At 42.1% G+C, this 22999-nt stretch overlaps 3 protein-coding genes across 7 annotated transcripts in view; all 3 read right to left on the bottom strand.

Moving 5' to 3' along the window:
* The window catches only part of LOC126076908 (sodium/hydrogen exchanger 9B2-like), a 66577-nt gene extending 59799 nt beyond the window's left edge, over positions 1–6778 (bottom strand). The window contains exon 1 of the mRNA XM_049885613.1: positions 6331–6778. The gene's annotated coding sequence lies outside the window, so the exon portion shown is untranslated. The remainder of the gene's footprint in view (positions 1–6330) is intronic.
* Positions 1–17663, bottom strand: part of LOC126076912 (3-hydroxybutyrate dehydrogenase type 2-like) — a 155284-nt gene extending 137621 nt beyond the window's left edge. Inside the window, exons 1-3 of the mRNA XM_049885617.1 lie at positions 17641–17663; positions 13138–13229; positions 12009–12087 (exon numbers count right to left, since the gene is read on the bottom strand). Of these exons, the coding sequence (XP_049741574.1) occupies positions 12009–12087; positions 13138–13209 (151 nt within the window). The 5' untranslated portion in view covers positions 13210–13229; positions 17641–17663. The remainder of the gene's footprint in view (positions 1–12008; positions 12088–13137; positions 13230–17640) is intronic.
* A 3256-nt stretch (positions 17664–20919) lies between these two features.
* Positions 20920–22999, bottom strand: part of CENPE (centromere protein E) — a 71837-nt gene continuing 69757 nt past the window's right edge. For all 5 annotated transcript variants that reach the window (XM_049885594.1, XM_049885595.1, XM_049885599.1 and 2 more), the window contains one exon: positions 20920–21396. In XM_049885594.1, the coding sequence (XP_049741551.1) occupies positions 21302–21396 (95 nt within the window). In that variant the 3' untranslated portion in view covers positions 20920–21301. The remainder of the gene's footprint in view (positions 21397–22999) is intronic.

Raw genomic sequence — 22999 nt, 5'->3', positions numbered from 1 at the left:
ATCAATAAATTATTATATTTATTTATTGTATATTTCCTTACTGTGTCCTAGCATTTTGTTTTGTTTTGATATGCCCAAACAAGCTTGGCATGTGAGGTACTTTGGTTATTAGTGTCTCTGCAGCTCTCACATCCTGTCACCAGGAGGACAGAGCTGCTACTAGGTGTGTGCACCCAGGAGTCTGTTTACTTTTCTTGTGGGGATTCAGCTGAGGTGTTCAGGTTGTCAGTCACCGAGTGTGTGGTACAGACTCTCATCTACAGTCCTAGATGTGCAGGGTTATGTAGGGGTGATTGGAGCAGGCACAGGTACCTGGCTGCACTAGGGGCCTATGTGCTGAGCCAGGTAGGGGGCTGATGGCTGTCACTGAGTGCATAGTTAGAAGGTGTGTCCCCAGCCATAGAGCGTGTAGGTGGATGGGTTTTGCAGCCAGACTTTAGGTAGCCAATGCTGTGGGCTGGAAGGACTGGGAGGCATTAGTTATTCTTAGATTCCTGTCATAAGTGGGTAGGAGGAGTGGGTGGAGCCACCAGTCCTCAGGTCCCTGATGTGGGTGGGTGAGGATGCTACTTAATGGGCAGAGTGGTGTCAAATGTCATGAATATGCAACTCCTTGTTGGTTTCTACAGTTGAAAATAGGCTTCAGATACATACCCTGTCACACTATGCTAATGAGGGGCTACACTGTTGAATCAGCCTACACAGGTCTAGACAGAGGTGATGAGTGTTCAAAGTTCACAGAACCCTTATGCCACTGCTTAGGCAAAGGGGCAGTGCCTGTCCAGAGTTCCTGGCTTAGGGGGCATGGTGATGTTTTAAAGCCACAAGATTAGTTTGGGTGTGGTTAGTCCTGAGTACCCAGCTTAGGAGAGTTGGCAGTTTTTCCCCCCTCCCCCCGTAAAGCCACAAGACTGGTTTGGGCATAACAGCTCCTATTTCTGGCTTGGGGGTGTAGCAATTGTTGAATACTGCTAGACTGGTATCTGAGCAGAGCGGGGAGGAGGATGGATGAGGGAAAGGGGTACTTCTCTGCTAGGAAAGTCCTGGAGTGGGAAGGGTTCTTTTGATCTTCCTTGGTAGGTTACACACTTGCACTTAACTTTTACAGATCCAGCCCCACTTCCCCTGGCTCCAGGGGCTTGTGCAGACTGTGCCATCCAGTCTCTCCTGATGTGTTGAAATGCATACCAAGTGCTACTCCTCACCTCAGCCTGCATGTGCCAGCATATCCAGCCCATGGGGTGCCAGCTAGTTCATGACTGGCACTTCTTCACTGCTTCTGAACTGTTTCTCCCTCCCCTGATTCTCGGTCCAACTTCTTAAATTTGACTTTGATGATCAGGGCTTCTAGATTGTCATATACAATCTATTCAGTTGTTATTTTGGGTCTTTGTTGTAAGAGGGGAAACCCTGGTGGCATAGTGGTTAAGAGCTACAGCTGCTAACCAAAAGATCAGTGGTTTGAATCCACCAGGCACTCCTTGGAAACTGTATGGGGCAGTTCTACTCTGTCCTGTAGGTTCGCTATGAGTCGGAATTGACTTGACGGCAACAGATTTGGTTTTCGGGTTTTGTTGTAAGAGGCATCACAGGAAACATCTGATTATTCTGCCATCTTGGCTCCACCTCTTGAGTCTAATCAAGCTTGGAATTCTTATACACTGCTGGTGGGAATATAAAACGGTACAACTATTATGGAAAACCATATGGCACCTCCTTAAAAAGCTAGAAATAGAAACGCCGTATGATCCAGCAATCCCACTCTTAGGAATATATCATAGAGAAACAGAAGCCATTATGTGAACCGGCATATGTACACCCATGTTCACAGCAACATTATTCACAAAAGCAAAAAGATGGAAACAACTTAGGTGCCCATCAACAGACAAATGGATAAACAAATTGTGGTACATAGACACAATGGAATGCCATGCAAAAATAAAGAACACTGACGAATCTGCAAAAAATCTCATAACATGGATGAATCTGGTAGGCATTATGCTAAGTGAAATAAGTCAATCACAAAAGGACAAATACTGTATGATACCACTATTATAAAAACCCATGAAAAGGTTTACACACAGAAAGAAACAATCTTTGATGGTAACTAGGGAGGGAAAGAGTGGGGAGGGAAAAACACTAAATAATAAGTGGTAAGTTTGGTGAAGGGTAAGAGAGTACATAATACTGGGGAAGTCAACACAACTCGACTAAGGCAAGGTCATGGAAGCTTCATAGACACATCCAAACTCCCTAAGTATGAAATTACGGGGCTGAAGGCTAGGGACTATGGTCTCGGGGAATATCTACCTCAACTGGCATAACACAGTTTATAAAGAAAATAGTCTACATCCCACTTTGGTGTGTAGCCTCTGGGGATTTAAAAGCTTGTTGATGGTCATCTAAGATACTCCACTGGTCTCACCCCATCTGGAGCAAGGGAAAATGAAGAAAACCAAAGACACAAGGCAAAGATTAGTCCAAAGGACTAATGGGCCACTATTACCACAGCCCCCACCAGACTGAGTCCAGCACAACTACATGGTGCCCAGCTACCACCACCAACTGCTCTGACAGGGATCACAATAGAAGGTCTTAGACAACAGATGGCTGGAGAAAAATGTAGAACAAAATTCTCAATCACATACAAAAAATCAGAGTTACTGGTCTGAGACAGACTAGAAAAACCCCGGAAGTATGGCTCATGGACACCCTTTTAACTCAGTACTGAAGTCACTCCTGAGGTTCACCCTTCAGTCAAAGATTAGACGGGCCCATAAAACAAAATGAGACTAAAGGTGCACACCAGCCCAGGAGCAAGGACAAGAAGGCAGGAGTAGACAGGAAAGCTGGTAATGGGGAACCCAAGGTTGAGGAAGGGAGAGTATTGACATGTCTTGGGGTTGGCAACCAGTGACAAAACAATATGTGCATTAATTGTTTAATGAGAAACTAATTTGCTCCATAAACTTTCAACTAAAATACAATAAAAAGAAAAAAAGGGGGGGAACACAGAACAGAATTTCAAATTCTCATGGACTCTAGACTTTCTAGACTTTCATCCACCCATGGAGGGAGGATGAATTCCTGAAACTATTGCCTTGAAATAATCTTTAAACCTTAAACCAAAAATATGGCTTTAAGTCATCTTAAAACCAAACAATAGTTTATTTTAACTAGCAAAAAAGGTCTTCCTTGAACATTATGCTCTTTTAAGAACTATCTACATGGGATCAACCTGACAACAGCAACTCAAGAGATTAGATAGTAACCTTAGAGGGAAGGGAGTTAATGTTAATGAGAGAAGCACAATTCAGAAAAGGAGAGTGAAAATGGTTGCATTACCCGAAGAATATAATCAATGTCACTAATTTGTACACATAGAAACTGTGAACTGGTATATCTTTTGCTGTGTTACTCTCAACAACAACAAAATTAAGTTTGCAGGAAAAAAAAAACTAAAAAAAAGTCAGTTGCATATGAACTACGAATGTTATTAGTTGCCATCCAACTGACTATGACCCCACCCACAACAGAATTATCAGAACATTGTGACCCACAGGTTTTCAAAAGTAGATTTTCAGGCCTTTCTTCCTAGTCTGTCTTAGTCTGAAAGCTCTCTTGAAACCTCTTCATCATTACAGCAACATACAGGCCTCCTCTGACAGACGGGTGGTAGCTGAGCATGCGGTGCATTGGCTGGGGATTGAACCCATGTCTACCCCATGAAAGGCAACAATTCTGGACAGAACCACTCCCCCGTTGCCATCGAGTTGATTCCGGCTCATAGCGACCCTATAGGATAGAGTAAAACTGGGCCATAGGGTTTCCTACGAGCAGCTGGTGGATTCAAACTGCTAACCTTTGGTTATCAGCCTTAGCTCACAATAGCTCTTAACCACTGCACCACCAGGGGTCCACTGAACCACCACTGCCCCTCACACTATGAATAGGACTAATAAATAGCAGGCCAGGAACCAGATATTCAACACCGATACTTCTATGAAGATTTTAAGTGAAGAGATATTTCACATTATACTTGTAGAATAAGAGGCATCAGAGATAATCTAATCTCTGAGTGTCTCACTCAAATGCCATTAGGAGCCAGGCAGGTAATATGGATGTGTGAGTCAGTAGCAAGTGGAGAGGGTATAGCTCTATCGAAGGCATCAAATAACCACAGGCTTCTGAATCTACTCTCACGGTGTCCTTGCCATGAGATGAAACTGAAGTTTAGAGAGATTAGGTTTAGGTGACCCTTAGAGGCTACACAGGACGCATGTGAATCAAAGTCAATGCAGAAACCAGAAGCCACTCCAGGTATTTTAAGCAGAAAGCATTTTATACAGGGAATTAAGTGTTCCCAAGACTGGTGAAAGAGTTAGAAGTGCAGGGTCCAGGCTGGGCCTACAGGAATAAATCCGAGAACACTTGTAACCGAACCACGAAGGAGTGTACTATTATTGCTACAATTACAGGCCACCACAGGGATACAGAGTTCAAGAACAGCTATGACCCAGAGGAGCTGGGATCTGGAAGACGCCTGGACAGCAAACACTGAATGTGTTCACCACCTTCCTTAACAGCCACACAGGTGGTGCTCCAACACTCAATGCTGAGGCTGGCTGTCACCACTGCTGTAAGGGCCTCCTAACAGCCACAATGCTGGAGACTGGATGCTGGCATCTCCTCCACCTTCCTTGCCTGCAGAAAAGTGCCCAAAACAGCAAGAAGATGGCCTCTATCTCGCCCATCTTCAAAACCTCAGGCAAGGAAGCTACTAGCCAGACCCTAATTTTGCATCCAGAACTCTAGCTGGAAGGGAGTCTGGGAAATGTTTGTTACTTTCCAGTTTCTGTTCCCATAGTATAAGCAAGTGGGAACAAATGTTAGTGCCAAACTTCCACATCCAGCACAGCAACTTAGGTGTAGGTCCCTGGACTTAGACCCCGGTTGTCGACTCATTTCCACTTATTCTATTAATGCCTTCTATAGAAGTTCAGGAATCCCTGGATAGTGCAAATGGTTAAGCTCTTGAGTACTAATCATAAGGTTGACAGTTTGACTCCACCCAGAGATGCCACCAAAGAAAAGGCCTGGTAATCTGCTTCCTAAAGGTTGCAGCCATGAAAACCTTATGAAATAGTTCTACTCTGTACATACGGGGTTGCCAAGAATCAGTGTCAAGTCTATGGAAACCGGTTTGCTGGTTTCTTCTTTTTTTCCTTTCTTCACAGAACTCTTAGAAAGATAGTAAAAATGTAGTCAACGGAACCAAAATTCTGAAGACCTTAACATATGCTAGAAAACATATTATGTGAATTATTCACTTTACATCATTAGTATAGCATGAATCACACACATTACTTGTTTAAGTATATTCTGATGCATTGGGTTTTGAGCCACTGAACGATAGAAACTATTTAATTCATATTTGTATTTCATGTCCTCTTAGGTGCTTGGTACGGAGAAGGCACACAGGTATTTGCTGAATCGAAATGTTTCATTCTTGACTTTCAGAGAACCAGAAAGCCGAAATGTCATGAAAGTACTGTGTAGCTGTAATACCTGTCAGGTGGAGGCCCCAGTATAGAGAAGAGGTTGGGAGAAGGGGGTGTTAGTCTTTCACTGAGAACGCAGGCTCACCTGGCTAAGGTAGCTGACCTGCCAAAAGCTGGTGTTGTCGATTTCTTGATGAGGGCTAAAGGAAAGGGCAGCTTCCTGCTACTAATTTTTTAAGGCAACAAATCACAGGAAAGGCGAAGGTGAGATAAAAGTGAGCTAACAAGCTGCTGGCAGGTAAGTAAAGAAGCCATGGCCTGAAACTGTGCTTGGAGCAGGTGGTTGTATTCTCCAGTCAGTAGGATCTGATGGGTGTTCACCTAGTGCACAAAAGCCACACTGCTGGCTGATTCAGAAACTACAACAGAAACAAACAAAAACCCACTCCCTAGCAATGCCAAAAACAAACACACTGTAAGGCCAGAAGTCTAGGGAGGGACAGTTGCCCCCAGCGCAAGTTCAACATGGTGCTGAATGAGGTTCCCAGGCGCCGAAATACAAAAGCTGCCTGTCTGTGGCAGCCAGATAAGAGGCGAAACGCGGTTCTGCTGACTCTTGGCTGGCGACTACTGAAGTCTATTCATCTTGAAATTGAGGGTTGAGATGGGGGTGGGGACGAGGCGCCATTTATTGCTCCTGGGCGCTGTTACCCTCGCTGTGCCCCTGCTGAAAGCCACTGGGTGTACGACCAGCAGGAGCCAGGCCCACTAGGTTCCCGCTGCAGCTACGGATTTTATTTAGCCTTATAGTTCTCCAATGGAAACTCACCTCACGTCCTCTGGCGTTGAAGACCCGACTCAGCTGATAGATTAAGAAATAGGCTAAAAGAGGTCTGCGGAGAAGCTCACGGAGCCTGGTCCAGCCGCCACGCGCTGGGTTCCCGAGTGGGCGTATGGTCCCAGGCGACGCAGAAGGCTGCAATTCTTGAGATAACGGGGCCCCGGGCGCGGTGCCGGGCGTCGGCGGCCTCGCCTTCTCTGCACACCCGCGGCGAGCATTACCGCCTCCCCCAGCGGTGTCCCGCCTTCCCTGGGTCATTGGCGCCAGGCAGACCTCTCGTTCACCTCGCCGAACCCAGTCACTGGGCCCCCTTTCCAGGACCACCGAGCGGGCACAGTGCGGCGTTTCAGTTGTTCACTTTCGCTGGGTGGCTTCGCCGGCCCCTGGTGGCAGGAGGAGCGCGCTCCCGCCAGAAGCTCCCTGGAAAGGCCGCCCAGCGAGCGCGGGCCCAGGCGCCAAGTTTGCCCTGTGATGAAGGAACCCTGGGCAGGAAAGCGCAGCGCCGGCTCTTCAGGAGCCGGGGAATGTTGGCTGGGCAGCCAGTTGCTTTTTTTTTTTCTAATGCCATTGTGCTTACCCCTCTCTAAATCAACTTCTAGGAGCCCTGATGGCGCAGTAGTTAAGCGCTGGCTGCTAAGGAGTGGGGGGCGGTTAGACCTGCCAGTAGCTCTGCGGGAGAAAAGACCTGTGGATCTGCTCCTGTAAAAAGAACAGCCACGAAAACACTATGGGGCAGTTCTACTGTGTCACATGGGGTCACTATGAGTCTGAATCCACTCCATGGCACCCAGCAACAACAAATCAACTTCTAAATCTTGTATTTTTTTTCTCTTTTATATGTATATTCTCCGGAGCAGTGGGGAAACAGGATTCTTTCTTCAGGTGACCAGTTAAAAGGCAAGATTAAAGACTTGTGAATTTCTTGCCCTTTTTATCCTTCTTTAACACGAATCCTTCTTGCTACATTGATTTTAACACTTCCAGCAGCAATTTGTTTCTTTTTCATTCATTCCTCATTTTCATTTCTTGGTCTTCCTTTCTTCTCTGCATTTCATCCCCTTTCAGCTATGTGTGCATTCATGCGAGAAGGCGCGCGCGCATGTGTGTGTGTGTGCGCACCAGCGCGGGAGCACTTGACCCTTTCGGGGTGATTTTTATTTCAGAAATAAACATTTTCTTACTTGTTTTTCACGCCTTTAGGCAAGTGGTCATGTTTTATTTTAATCACCGATTTCCAGCTAAGAGTAAATATCTTCATTAAGTAGAAATCGCCCATTCCATGCTCAGTTCCTCTCTTGTGCAGAAGAATGGATGAGCCTAGGATACCCTTCTCCACGGCATCTAAGAAATTATTATTTTCCTAAACAGAACTCTTCCTGTCCTAAAACTTGCAAAAATCCCTAGTGACATCCAGCTTCCTCTTACCACAGGAATGAAATAATGTTTTCTCTCAGATGATCTTTGTACACAGATCACACAATTTGATCAACATGACTTTTGAGAAAAACGAATTTTTTGGCTCCAGTGTTACTTTGTTTTATAGTTTATCTGAGAGAGCTATTTCTGAAAAAGCATGTGTTAATGTTTAAATCCATTTTGTAGAATTCATCTTGGGTTTGTTTAGAATCTGTTCTTACCTCTACATATATATCTATACCTGCTCACAACATACAGTACTTCATGACGTATTTATAAGCTTCAGATTCTATAAATTCACTTGATAAGAATTTATAGTATTTCGATTATGGTACACCAAAAGAAATCCAAGTCATTTAGCCCAACTCCCTAATTTTACAAACCAGAAAACTAAAATCCAAAGTAAGTTGGCTGACTCAGTCTACTTCACAAAGCAAGCCATCCGTGATCTGTAGTGGAGCAGCAGGTTCAGAACCCCAAAGCAAATCCTATAATCAATGGACTTTTCCAGAATTCTAGTTAAAATATCCTTTGCTGTGAATTCTAAGACACCATCAATTGCATAATATTGTTCTCCATACCTGAAATTTCATTGTTTCTTTTTCCTTTTCAAAATTCTTTGCTAAAACTAATTAATGGGGGCCCTGGTGGCACCGTTGGTAAGAGCTACGGCTGCTAGCCAGAAGGTCAGTAGTTTGAATCCACCAGCTGCTCCTTGCAATCCCTATGGTTGGCAACCAGTGTCACAAAACAATGTGTTTTAATTGTTTAATGAGAAACTGATTTGCTCCGTAAACCCTCATCTGATTAATGTACAATGTAAAAAACAAAAACAAAAACCTAGTTCTAAACAGGATCATTTTTAAAAGTACAGGGTTTAGGGTTCCAGCACCTATTTCTGGGGGGAGATGTTTAATCCATAATAACCTGGAAGCAGCTACGTTTCAGTTACGTGAGTCAATAATTTCCTTTTATTGATTAAGCTGGTTTCAGTTGTGTTTCTGTCACTTGGCATCAAATGAATTCTTACTCCAACCTTTCACATCTGAATTGGACCTCAAGGATCTGCTGTATGATAACGGGTGTTTAAAAAGGTGATTCTACATCTTCATAAAATGGAAAAGAAAAAAATTATGTGGGAATATTTTGTTTTAAGAGGCATTAAAATATATAGTACAATTTTCTTTAATATTCAATAAAGTAAGTTTCAGTTATCCAGGAAATTTTGTTGTTGTTAGTTGACATCAAATCCAGAAAATTAACTCGAGTGAAAAGTTTTGTTCTTCAACGATGCTGGTTAAATTAAATGCTACTATAATTAATGGGACTTAGTTATTTTTTCTTTGTGTTTATAGAAGACTTTTAAGATTTAAACACTTTCCCTAACTCTTTGGTCCCAGAGAAGGTTCAAGGGAGCAATTAAGAATCCATCTGAGATGCTGGGTGTCTGAGACAGAAAATTTAAAAGAGGGGAAATATAGGGAAACAAATGGTTTCCAAGTAACTAAGAATCACACAGGTTAATGGGATGATAAAAGTTGGAAAAGTCTTTATAAATTATCTCGTTCGACCTCTTCAACGTTCAAATGAGAAAACTGAAGCCTACAGAAACTATAATTTTCTCAACTAACACAGCCAACATCAGCCATGCCTCATAGTAGAACTTTATAAAAATTGGTGAAATGAGATAGCTCTATGACTTCATGTGTAATGGTTTTTCCAACCAAATCACTACATTAGGTTTTTATGGCACAGTGGTTAAGAACTCGGCTGCTAATCAAAATGTGGGCAGTTCAAATCCACCAGCTACTCCTTGGAAACCCTAAGGGACAATTCTACTCTGTCCTATAGGGTCGCTGTGAGTTGAAATCAACTCAATGGCAATGAGAGTTTTTTTTTTTAAACAATATTTTCTTTGAAATTCCATACCTTATTTACCTATATTCAATTATAAGTTTTAAAACACATTCCAAAAGCAAACGCAAATAGGTGACAACTTGCTATTTAGGTATGCCTTCAGAGACTAAAAATCAAGGAATGTTTCTTTTTTAAAAATCCAGTTAAAGTAAGATGGTTTGAGAGATTTTTTTGTGTTAAAAATCTATACTGAGAACTATAAAGGCAAGGTACGCTGTAGATAAACACTAAAAGTGCCTATATGCAGAATCAACAGATTTTTCTGCTTCTCAATCAAGAAACTGCATTATTCAGACTGATACAACAGCCTGTCAATCGCATAGAAAAAAAAAAATTTATCCTGCTTAAAATGTCAAAATTTCATTAATTCAGTAAATAACCTGAATTTAATCCCAGTCCTATGACTCAAATACAGATTTCAATAGAAGAAGGAGTTTCGATTCTTCTATTGGCAGTCTTCTATAAAGCATAACAGCCAAGGGACGTGGCTCTTATGACTGCTGTGATTGCCTACTTGCTTGTATGTGAGGTCAAACCCAGTGCCGTCGAGTCAATTCTGACTCATAGTGACCCTATAGGGTTTCCATGTGAGGTCAAGTGCTTTTTTAAAAAACATGTCCAAAAGCCATTCTTGCTTGTCTCTCAGTATTCAGAAATTCTTATAGGATTTATCCACATACTTGTAAACTGTCTCAGACTTAATTTGAGTGCCCAAGGACGTGGGAGAAAACAACGAGCCTTGGTCCCACGTCCCTGGGCAGCCATCATTCCCAGAGACTTCAGGTCCAGGCCCAGATGTTTTTCTTCTTGTTGCTAAGGCATTCCTCAGCCTTGGCCACCAGCCCAGTAACTCCACTCCTGGGCTTGTACCTTAGCCTGAGTCCATCCCAAATTCGTCCCCAGCATGCTTCGGGGAAAAGCAAAACTGACTTTGTTCAGCAGGGATGTATATAGCTGAATAGCATTACCCCACAGCCAATAAATATTTATTGAATAAACTGAAAAAAAACCCAACAAAATTCTGTACTATCCCAGAATTCCTACCCTCAGTCTACAGCCATATTAAATACAGCAAATTTGAAAACATTTAAATAATTTGTATAATCTTTTAGGGTTTCTGATCATGAGATTTGATCTTTAGGGCTGGGCTGTCTCCAATACGGTAGCCACTAGCCACTCGTGGCTATTTAGCCCCTGAAATGTTGCCAGTCTCAGTTGAGATGCACTGTATGTGTAAAATATACATGGATTTCAAAGATTTGGTATGAAAAAAGAATGTAAAGTATTTCATTAATTATTTTTTATATTGATTACATGTTTAGATGATAATTTTTAGATGTGTTGGGTTAAGTAAGATACATTATTAGAATTAATTTCATCTGCTTCTTTTTAAATAAGTGGCTATTTAAGAAAACTTAAAATTACACGTGTGGTTTGCATCATGTTTTTATTGCACAGCACTGCCCTACAGGGGGAGGAGAGAAGACAGAAGTGAAAAGTTAACATCAAAAGTTAATGTACACCTTTCTTCTATCCTGTGACCAGAAGAACTAGATGGTGTCTGGTTATCACTACCAGCCCTTCTAATCAGGGCCACAATAGATGGACCCTGATAGAATGGAAGAAAAATGTGGAATAAAACCTTAAATTCTCAAAAAACAGACCTACTGGACTGGTTGAGATTGGAGGACTCCCAAAACTATTGCCTTGAGGTATACTTCAAACCTTGAATGGAAACTAACCCTTGAGGTAACCTTGTAGCTAAATAACAGGTTGGCTCAAAAAATAATGACTACCACCTGTAAGTAGTGTGTGCTTTTAAAAATTCACCTATATGAGACCAAATGGTCAACAATAACTTTATAAAATAAAGACGAGAATGTAAGGGGGCAGGGAGATTAGATTAATGGAAACAGAACCACCAGAATGAAATAATGAGAATGTTCAAGGCTTGTGAAGAATGGAACCAATGTCACTGAACAACTCATGAAGAACTGTTGAATGGGAACCTAAGCTGCTGTGCAAACCTTCACTAAAAACAAAATAAAATATTATTAAACAAAAAAAAGTTAAGGTAACAATTGTTGAATATTCACATACAACTTTGTGACTAAGTACTGAATCCCTCAACATGTAGGGTAAATAAAAACTTTAAGTATATGTTTATGATTTTAGTCTGTAGGTTCACAGAATATAGATTTGATATCAGAGAATCAGACCATAAAAAGAAGGCCAGTGGAGGCGAATGGCTAATGAATTTTCTCTCAACACGTGAGCACTATTTTATAACATCTTGCAGATTCTGAATCCTAAGTTCAAGCTGAATTGCTTACCTGGGTACTTTTCCAGTTCCTGAAGCTTGGACTCATTGATATCTGTGGCTATGACTTTGGCACCTTCTCTTGCAAAAGCCTGGAGGACACAACACACAAATAAATCCTTTGTCTACTTGGTTAAGCTGCTTCCCTTTTATCTTGTTTCCATTGTTGTTTTCCCTAGAAAATTGGTGGGATCTCACACTACCTAGTCTCACTCAACACCCCCATTGTTGTTATTTTTATTTACTTTTATCATTAATTAGAACAACATGACATACATTGTGCTTGCCACCTGACTTTGTATGTTTAAGTAACATCCAATAAGACAGGGCTTTTAAAACTAGGATTCTGTTATTAACACCTCTCAAAATACTACTGTGATTTGATAGCCTGTCTTCCATTTCTGAGAAGATGACTGAACTCTAAGTAATAAAAGAAAAATGGGTTATTTCATGGTTTTCCTCCCAAGAGTATTATAGTGCTTTCATGAATGTCAAACCACAGTCTACCACTATACCGAAGGTGCTTAATTAGCTCAGGTATGCATTTGTGACTATAATGTGGGAGAAGATGATGTAAACTAGAATGCAATGGTAAACTTATAGTCTTAGAACTCTGCAGTCCTATATCTGAATGGACATAATTTCAGAATGCTATACATCGTTTTAAGGATCCTAGTGGTGCAATGGATAAGTGCATGGCTGGTAAATTGAAAAGGCTGGCGGTTCGAACCCACTCAGCAGCTATGAGGGAGAAAAGACTTGGCAATCTGCTTCTACAAAGATTACAGCTAAAAAAACCCTACGAGACAGTTCTGCTCTGTCACATGGGGTCACTAAGAGCCAGAATCGATTCGATGACACAATATCTCCTTGTAGGCCCCTTGAGGTTGATTTATTATGGCGCAGAGAAATCAGTTTCTCAGAATCAAAGGTCATCAGTGACTTCACGTACGAAACGTGAGGTATTCGTCCCTTCATCAGCCTGGGCTCAGAGGTAGTGACTTTTTTTTTTTTGATAACTTATGACAACAGCAGCACAAAGTCAACAGAAAGAGTAGAGGGGGTTAAATAACAGTGGAATCATTACACGTAATTCAATACCTCAAAAGGCAGTAAGCAAACAACAAGAGATATGAACTTACCAAGGCGGCTGCCTGGCCGATGCCCTCAGCAGCAGCTGTCAGGATGATGACCTTGCTGTCAAGTCGACCCATAATGCAACCTCTGCTTTAATCTAAAGGCACATGCATTAAAAAAAAAAAAAAAAAATTGTAGTGAAAATATATACAACAAAACATACACAAGCTCAATTTCTACATGTACAATTCAGTGACATAGATTGCATTCTTCAAGTTGTGCAGCTATTCTTGCTATCTTTTTCCAAATCATTCCACCTAAAGGCATGTGCATTTAATGGCTGACACAAGCACACGTTCCTGCGTGGCACTAACATCTAGAAAGAATGGTTCAGGGTGTTTTTTTTTTTTTTTTTAATTTTACTTTAGATGAAGGTTTACAGAACAAACTAGCTTCTAATTAAACAATTAGTACACACATTGTTTTATGACATTGGTTGCCAACTCTATGACATATCGACACTCTCCCCTTCTCAAACATGGATTCCCCATTACCACCTTTCCTGTCTCCTCCTGCATTCTCATCTTTGCCCCTGGGCTGGTGCGCCCCTTTAGTCTCGTTTTGTTTTATGGGCCTGTCCGATCTTTGGCTGAAGGGTGAACTTCAGGAGTGACTTCATTACTAAGCTAAAAAGGTGTCCAGGGGCCATACTCTCAGGGTGTCCCCAGTCTCTGTCAGGCCAGTAAGTCTAGTCTTTTTTTGTGAGTTAGAATTTTGTTCTACATTTGTCTCCAGCTCTGTCTGGGACTCTTTATTGTGATCTCTTTCAGAGCAGTTGGTGGTGGTAGCCGGGCACCATCTAGTTGTGCTAGACTCAGTCTGGTGGAGGCTGTAGTACTTGTGACCCATGAGTTATTTGGACTAATCTTTCTCAAGGTGCTTCTTGACTAACTTCACTGCACCCTTGTACAAACAGTCCCACCATCCGAACTCTACAAGAATGGTACCTCTACATATCTCTATATTTCAAAAGCACTTAGCACAATCCACTGAGGAGATAACAGGCAACGGGCAGACATTGGACTTTAATCTACCTTTTGGTCCCTTCAGTACCTAGTGATCACAACCTCTGATACTGAGGCTGCAAGGGTGAAATCCTTTCCCACACTGCCACCACCACCCTTCTCCCCACCATCCCCACACACACTGTTACTGTGTCGTTTGTGTCCTTAAAACTTGGTACTGCTTCTCTCTGTCTCTCCTGGAAGCTTTTAGTGAGGTCTGCACTATCCATGCTGCATCGCTTTCCCTTGTGCTTTGAAAATATTTCAAGGCTGGCCTCAGAGAACCACTGAACAAAATCAAATCCTGTTCAATACCCCATTTGACAGAGGAGGAAACTGCTCCGATGAGTCAAAACTCATAAACCAACTAAGGGCAGAGCCAGAAGAAAACAGCCCTCCTGACTCTTTGGATATGTGAACACTCCACCCTACAAGGCTGGTAACCTTCTTTTAAAGTTAGGGCATACATTTCAACAGGTACAATCAGAAATGTTTAAATGGAGGACTGAGGAACTGTGACATGGGAAATTTAGTTATTTGGCCAATGCCTGCTTGGATTATAGATCACAGGTAGGAGGAATGACTGGTGATGAGGCCACAGGTGGTGATGGGTCAAATGATGATCAAATGAGGCTGTCTTCAAGGAACCAGTTTCCTTCTATTGCCCTGCTCTGCCCTTAATGTGTGCCCTCTGACCTTACGCCAAGGCACAAAATGGCTGCTACATCTCCAGGCATCATATCTACATTCCAGGTAAAAGACGGGGAGAAGCAAACCTTTTCGGGAAGCCTTGGCTTTCTACTCAAGAAGGAAGCCCTCCTTAGAAATTCCAGCCTGAATTCCATTGGCCAGATCTGTGTTACTTGGCTACTCCTTGCAGCCAAAGAGGCTAGGAATTTTTTAGTTTTTGCCTTCCAGTTTTATGAAGGGAAAGGCAGGGGAGAGTGAGTTGGGTGGCGGTTGAGTGGACTCACTTAGAGTATGTTCACAAATAACCTACACAACCACTCTGCTCAATTACCTGCCTGATGAAGGACAGGTTCCTAGCCTAGCCTAGAGGGCTCATGTAATCTAGTTCTCTTTATCTTCAGCAATAGTTCTTTTTTTTTTTTTTTTTTCGCTGTTAGTTAACATGCTCTTTCCTATCAAGCCTTCACACTTTTGTTTAAGCTTTACATGCTAAGGGGCTATAGTTACTCCTATAAGCAATGGGCGTTGAAGGGTTTATGGAAGGAGAGTGACATGAACAGATATGGCTTTCAGAAAATCACTCTGGAGAACAGCCCTGGAGAGACCAGGCAGGAGTAGTGAGCTCAGTTAGGAGTTTGTTGCAGGCGCTGGTGAGGGTCTGCAGTGAAATAGTGGGATGGAGAGAAGGGGTGGATGAGAGGGTTGTTAAAGAGATGACAGACAGACAGGGCGTGGACACCAATGGGGCTAAGATCGAAGAGATTCTACGGTTTGCCTAGTGTTTCACAGCTATGAGACAGTAGATCTGAATTCAAACCTAGGCCTCCTGATTACTTGTCCAAGAGAAGACCAGGTGCCTCCTGGATTCTTTTCCTGGTGCCGGCATTCCCAGCAGGCCTCTCTAAATCACCACTGTGGCAGCCATGAGCCCTCGCCTCATAGACCTCCAACTGTAGGAGGTCTAGTTGCCAATGGGCTCAAACATAGCGATGACTCTGAGGTTGGCACAGGACCAGGCAGTGTTTTGTTCTGTTGTACACAGGGTCACTATGAATTGGAACCGACTTGATAGCACCTAAAAACAATTGGCTAAGGGCCCAGCTTCCCATGGGCTGTTCCAGCCAGTACCTGAGTGCTGCACGGATACTAAGGATCCCCATTCCTAGGAGACAGGGCTCCTCTCTGGTGGCTGACCTCCTCTTGCTGAACCTTCCTTAGACTACACAGCGCCCTAGGACGCTTCCACCCAACCTGGCTTCCCTGTCTCCCTCCCTTGGGGTCAGACTTGCACCTTGACTTGTCAGCTCACCCAGCCTTCCCAGTTCCCTCCTTTTCTCTCACAGACATTTCCCTTAACAAAACTATGCATATTTAATTCTGCCTTGGAGGACCAGGCTTAAACACCTACCTTATAAAAACTGGTTCCAGAGATCAGTTTACCACTCACTGATGGTCTAAGATTTTGTCTGCATTTGTTACGCAATGGAGAAGCCGGGCTTTTACAGTGCTGGCCTACTCTGATTCAATTAACTTTCACTGTTTTTTTATTACATGAATGATAAATTTTCACTCTAAACATGGAAAGGGCTAAGAGATATACACAATATATACTCTAGATAGCAAACCCCACTGCTGTGGAGTTGGTTCTGACTCACAGTGCCCCTATAGGACAGAGCAGAACTAGCCCCATAGGGTTTCCAAGGCTGTAATCTTTATGGGAGCAGACTGCTGTATCTTTCTCTCCAGAGCAGCTGATGGGCTGGAACTACTGACCTTTCCTTTAGCCCCGGAGCACGTTAACCACCGCACCACCAGGGCTCTGTCAGATAGTAAAACACTCTCAGAATCTTTACCCTTCACAGATCCTGGGCATGGTGTAATTTAAAAAGCTGTTCTTTAAAACACCATGCCCTTAGTGTCTTTTGGAGCAATGGCAGTGTGAAGACACAGGGCCAAGTGATTTCCTAGGAAACCTCTGACATCCTGAGCAGCACTTACTGAACAGCTGCTGAAGCACAGAGCAGACAGCCTCTTAGCTCACTCTGAAAATCTCTCCCTGAACAGCTGCCTTGTCTTTCTGTGATCAGAGTTTGGGGTCAAAGCCCACATGTTACATAAAAGGCCGTCTCAAACGAAAAAGGATTTCTGTAGGAAAACGAGTGGAAAATCCAATGTGAAAACTGCACATTTTGGCTTTCTTACTCTAAATATTGTAATCGAAATGTTAACTTTTGATAAGCAGAGGCATAATCTGAGCACTATCAGGAAATCTAAATGTTTTCACCAGCCAAGAAGAAGAATGTCCACTTAAAACACTAAAATCCTCTTTTCTTTGGCTGCTTCGAAAAACTTGTAAACCAGCTTCAAGCCGGTGCTTCTAACCGGTTCAGCCCGGCTCAGTCATGGCCCATGAAGACACACAGGAAGGGTCTTGAATTTTAAAAATGTGGGTGAACCGGGATGCTAACCAGAATGCGAAAAATTACAGGTCGAAGCCCTGCTTCAAACTTGTTAAAAACCCACTTTGTCCCAATCTAACTGCTCAGATTAATTCTGAAATAGGCAACGTGAAGAACAAAACACAAATTTCCAACTAAGTCCGTTACCTTGATTCCAACTCACAGGGACCCTATAGGACAGAGTAGAACTTCCCCATTGGGTTTCCAACCAGCAGCTGGTAGATCTGAACTGCCAACCTTTAGATTAGCTCTCAACCACTGCGCAGAGCTCATGAAGAACAAAGCAAAATCTAAAAACTAAACCTTCTCTCTCCCCAGCTAGAAGTTTCATTTAAAAAATATCAGACAATCTTACTTTAGAGCAGTGATTCGACGACGTCCTGCAGATGCCTGCATGAGCAGCAAACTTGAGACCTTTGTGCAGAAGCAAGGCGGGAGCTTAATAAAGTGCGCCGGGATTTGTAGTTCAAGTTCTTTCATCCTCGATAGTTCGGTTTCCTTCAGTTTTTTAAAAAGGAGCCACACGATTCCTGTGCTTTATCCATGTACGTGCTGCCATCTACTGGAGCTCAGGGAGAACTGCTACCTCTAAGTAGTACGTAAGATGTGGAAACAAAACCAAACCAGTTGCGGTGGAGTTGATTCCCACTCATGGCAACCCCACGTGTGTCAGAGTAGAACTGTGCTCTTTAGGATTTTCAGTGGCTGATTTTTCAGAAGTAGATCGCCAGGCCTTTCTTCTGAGGCACCTCTGGGTGGACTCAAATCTCTGCTGAGCACATTAACTGTTTGCAATACCAAAACCTGTTGCCCTCAAGTGGATTCCCACTCATAGCAACCCAATAGGACAGAGTAGGACTGCCTCATAGGGTTCCGAAGAGCGGCTTGTGGATTTGAACTGTCGACCTTTTGGTTAGCAGCCATAGGTCTTAACCACCAGAGTGTATAACTTGTCTGTGCCTACACACCAGGCCATATGCTGTTCCAGGGTTGTTGTTGGGTGCCTGGGATTCCAGCACGTGGCTACTGCATGTGACAGAGTAGAACTGCCCCATAGGGCTGTTCAAACCCACCAGCAGCTCCGCAAGAGAAAGATGTAGCAGTCTGCTTTTGTAAAGATTACAGCCCTGGAAACCCTATGGGGCAGTTGTACCCTGTCCCGGAAACCCTATGGGGCAGTTGTACCCTGTCCCGGAAACCCTATGGGGGCAGTTCTACCCTGCCCCGGAAACCCTATGGGGCAGTTCTACCCTGTCCTGGATACCCTATGGGGCAGTTCTACCCTGTCCTATAGGATCGCTATGAGTTGGAATCCACTGGACGGCAGTGGGTTTGGTCTTTGGAACCTTTATGGAAGTAGATCACCAGGTCTTTGTCCTGTGGAGCCCCTGGATGGATTGCAATCATCAGCCTTTCGGTTAGTAGCCAGAACACTTGGCCATTGTGTCGGCTGGGCTCCGGGGATAGTTAAACGAGCCAGAAACTGCATGTGGAAAGGAATTGCCAAAGGAATCATGAAAATCTTGGTTTTTTGATGGCTGATCTAAGTCTTTGCCAATACCTCATCCAGTTCGCTATTTTCGTAACTCAGGTTTAGGCCTTGGCCCAGGTAGGTAAATACACTGATTACTTGGATAAAGATTTTAACTCATGTATAATATGCGGCCCCAAAGGGCAAATTTAAACAAGGAAGTACTTGAGCACTTTCCTCCTCTGAATTTACTTTTCAGGTCTTTTAAGCATCATCTGCCCATTCTACACTGTTGGTTTCCATCGCTGGCTTTATCAGTGTTCCTTCACAATCATTCATGATACTGAGACTCAGTTCACGAGTTAAGCAACTTTTCTAGACTGGATACCTAATAGCTGATTACATTTTTAATGGCCTTAAAGTAGTTTTATCATTCAGGTGAATTTATCCAGTAAATTTGGGTTACTCTTTAACTCAGAAGAGGAGCAGACATTGTATCAGATCTGTAGCTGTAATAATGTGATGCTTGGGCAAGGTTGGAAAGGAGAATCAAAACCAAGGAAGGCACAGGCCTTAGCCCTAGTGAATTCCCGTGATTGTATGTTAGGCTAAGGGAATACATCCAATCCAGAGATTTGGAATGATGGGTACTATACAACCCATAATCTCTTCCTTTGAATGATTCCTCTTTCCAAAGAGCCAAGGATGCCTTGAAATCACTTTAACTCTGTTCTATAACCTTATCCAACTTGCTGTTTTTTTGTGGTATTTCATCATATAATGATGCGAAAGTAATATAGGGATACTCTCAAAAACCATACTTCTTAGTCTTTTATAGGGTCACAGATGCTCTGAGAATACGATAAAAGAAATTATGGACCCTAGTATTCTGAAAAAATAAATCCACACACAAAAGTTCACATAAACTGCCCTGACAGGGAGCACAATAGAGAACCCCTGAGGGAGCAGGAGATCAGTGGGATGCAGACCCCAAATTCTCATAAAAAGACCATACTTAATGGTCTGACTGAGACCAGAGGAATCTCGGCAGTCATGGTCCCCAAACCTTCTGTTGGCACAGGACAGAAACCATCCCCGAAGAGAACTCATCAGACATGAAAGGGACTGGACAGTGGGTAGGAGAGAGATGCTGATGATGAGTGAGCTATTTATATCAGGTGGACACTTGAGATTGTGTTGGCATCTCCTGTCTGGAGGGGGGATGGGAGGATAGAGAGGGTTGGAAGCTGGCAAAATTGTCACGAAAGGAGAGACTGGAAGGGCTGACTCATTAGGGGGAGAGCAAGTGGGAGAGCGGAGTAAGATGTATATAAACTTATATGTGACAGACTGACTTGATTTGTAAACGTTCACTTGAAGCTCAATAAAAGTTAAAAAAAAAAAAGATAGCATGGGAAAGAAAAAAAAAAAAAAAAAGTACCCAGTAATTCCATCATTCACTGTGACCCCTCGAAGTTTTTATTTGTGCTTAAAATTTAAAACAGTGAAACAGAAGAACGGAGAGCTATAGTGTTTTTGTTTGGTACATGCAAGTGTTTGTACATAAAAGAAATATTTTACTAAATTCAAGTAATATCTCTAAAGTTAAAACTTATTTTTTTTAAATTGTCCGTTAGAAAACTAAAGGATGATTCAAAAAAAGAAAAAAAAAAGTTCACATAAAATTTCAAGAAGTTTACACACCTCATGAAGCCCTTCCATGGATGCCCTAAGGATCTGTGGGGACCCCAGGTTTAGGAAACTTTAATGGAAAATCTGGTGTTGTTTCCTCATGTCTAAAATGAAGGAGGTAGAACCAATATCTGAGGGTTTTCAGCTGGGAATAGGGTGAAGTGGAAAATCTAATAAAAACAAATCAACTAAGAGTGCTTATATAGGGTCTGTGGTGAGAGGGTAATAGTAAAGTGAGAAAGAAAAAGTAGGACTAGAGAGTTAATGACATAGCCCCTGTTATCCTTTAACAATTTAAATAAAACCATATATTTTCATAGCAAAATCCTGAAACTCAATGGGAGGAGAGCCAAATATACCCTGACCACCCCACCAAGAAACCATTAATATCACACAGTTATGATTCAGAACTACTGATTAAACATTTATTGAATACACAAGGTGCTAAGAGAGGAGTTTTACTTTTGTTAATTAAATGATGCTTTATTTATGTATTATGCTTTGGAATTGCCTAATATATAGATAACTTTACATTAATAAAAATGTATACATGAAACGCATACATGGAAAGACTGGAAATTTCCTTCAATAACTTTATTCTTTACAAAATATATAAATAAATAAAACCTTTCAACTTCTAAAGTATTACCACATTCAAGAACAAGGCATTGCCACTGCCGTTCTAAATTACTGGAATGAATGACTTCATCTTCCAATTCTAGTGGCGAAGTGAAAACTGGATGTGAAATTAAGCTGGACTGTGACATCATTGCCAGGGAGAGACACAAAGTGGCAAACACGGCTGTTTCCAAACAGGGAGTGCTGGACCTCCATACCGGTGACAGCACAGGAGTTACTGGGTTTTGCATTCTGGCACATCTTTTCCAGAAGAGGCACGCCAAGGACCTGTCTGAGGGTCCGCACTCTCTGCCCCCACTGTGTGTTCCTCTGAGAAAGAAAATAAAACCCCAAATTAATTCTATTAAAAAAAACACACAAAATAAACAAGCACCGCTGGAAGGGGAAAAGATGTCAAGACAGGACAGAAAAAAGGAGTGAAAAATGGCAACGTGGTCATTAGTTTCATTTATCTGATCACTTAAAAGGTGTATTTCACCTCAGAGTTTGAGAAGTTTATTCCTCATTCTCTCAGAAAATGAACTGTTACCAAAATAATTAAGGAAAAAAAGGAAGCCAAAGTTCTGTTTTATAAGATGGCTGTAAAAATAAACTTGTGTTAACCCAGAGAAAACCATATTATACAAGAAATAATAAAATCTTATTTGAAATTCACCAATTTGAGATTCATTAATTGGTTTTTTTTTTACCCTATTTTTAGGTGGAAAAAATGGTGTGCTAAACAAATAGTATGTAGATTAGAAAATATTCAGACATCTCTGGAAAGCTTTGAGCCTTTAAAAAATATTTCAGTAGTATCTATTTATAAACAATGTTCATTTTCAAGTTAACTATTCTCATAAAGATTAATCTAGCATAACTGGTCTTGGCAATTATCTTAATTTGTTGAGGTAATTTAGATAACTTTTTATAATTATAAGTAAACATTGCCGTTAAAAATTTTCTAGACTAATTTAAGCTGGGACTATCTCCTATAAAAATTTTCTAGACTAATTTAAGCTGGGACTATCTCCTGTAATTCTGAATTGGTTGGTTTTTGATTTATGGGTTCCTCCAGCCTACTCTTATTTATTTCACCAAAAATAGTGTCAGACAGATCCATATACTGGTAAAAAGATGCAAGCATCTTTATCTGCAGTTTGGGTTAATTCTATTATGCATATGTCTCTGCCACTACCAGATAAAATCAAAGGTGATTAAAAAAGTTTCTCAGTTTTTCAAGACTCCCCTAAAATAGAGTGTGTGTGTGTGTGTGTGTGTGGACAACAAAGGTTTTGCATAAAGACCTAGACAGTGGAAGGTACTTTAATATTTCCGTGAAAAGAGTAGTTCAAACATATTTTTCCAAATGGTTTTGTGTCTTACTATATCCCTAAGAGCACTTTCAGACTGCCAGGTGATCTGATTTCCATGTGTACTTAATGAGAATGGATTGATTTCTTTTAAGAAATCACAAAGTAGAGCTCTCATAAACTTTGGCAACCTTTGCACAAACATTAAATGACGTAGTTTAGTGTACAATTTTCTTGCTTTAGAATTCTGCAGTTGCATAATAGGATATTTCTGACAGGTAGGAACCCTGTTACAAAGGGCTACGGCTGAGTGAATAATTCTTGTTAAACAGCCTCACGCCTGGGACCATGCATACCTGGGCACACAGTAAATGCTTTGTGGTGAGAAAGGCTACAAGGAACGGGATGCTACCTGGCTTTCCCTAGAGTGCTCCCCGCCTCTAGGGACAGCACTGGACAGAGCTGGGGGTGATCCTGACACCTCCCACTCATCCCCCACCACATTCACCAGGCACCTGCTTGAGTCCATGCTACCACGTTTCACTTAGGTAACTGCCACAAACTCTTGCCCCTATCATTTGTGGGCTACCCCACAGCTGAGGTGATTTTCAAAACTTGTA

This window comes from Elephas maximus, chromosome 5 (genome assembly GCF_024166365.1).
Source record: "Elephas maximus indicus isolate mEleMax1 chromosome 5, mEleMax1 primary haplotype, whole genome shotgun sequence".
NCBI lineage: Eukaryota > Metazoa > Chordata > Mammalia > Proboscidea > Elephantidae > Elephas > Elephas maximus.
Note: the sequence above shows the minus strand (reverse complement) of the source record. Positions and strands in the feature narration are given on the sequence as shown.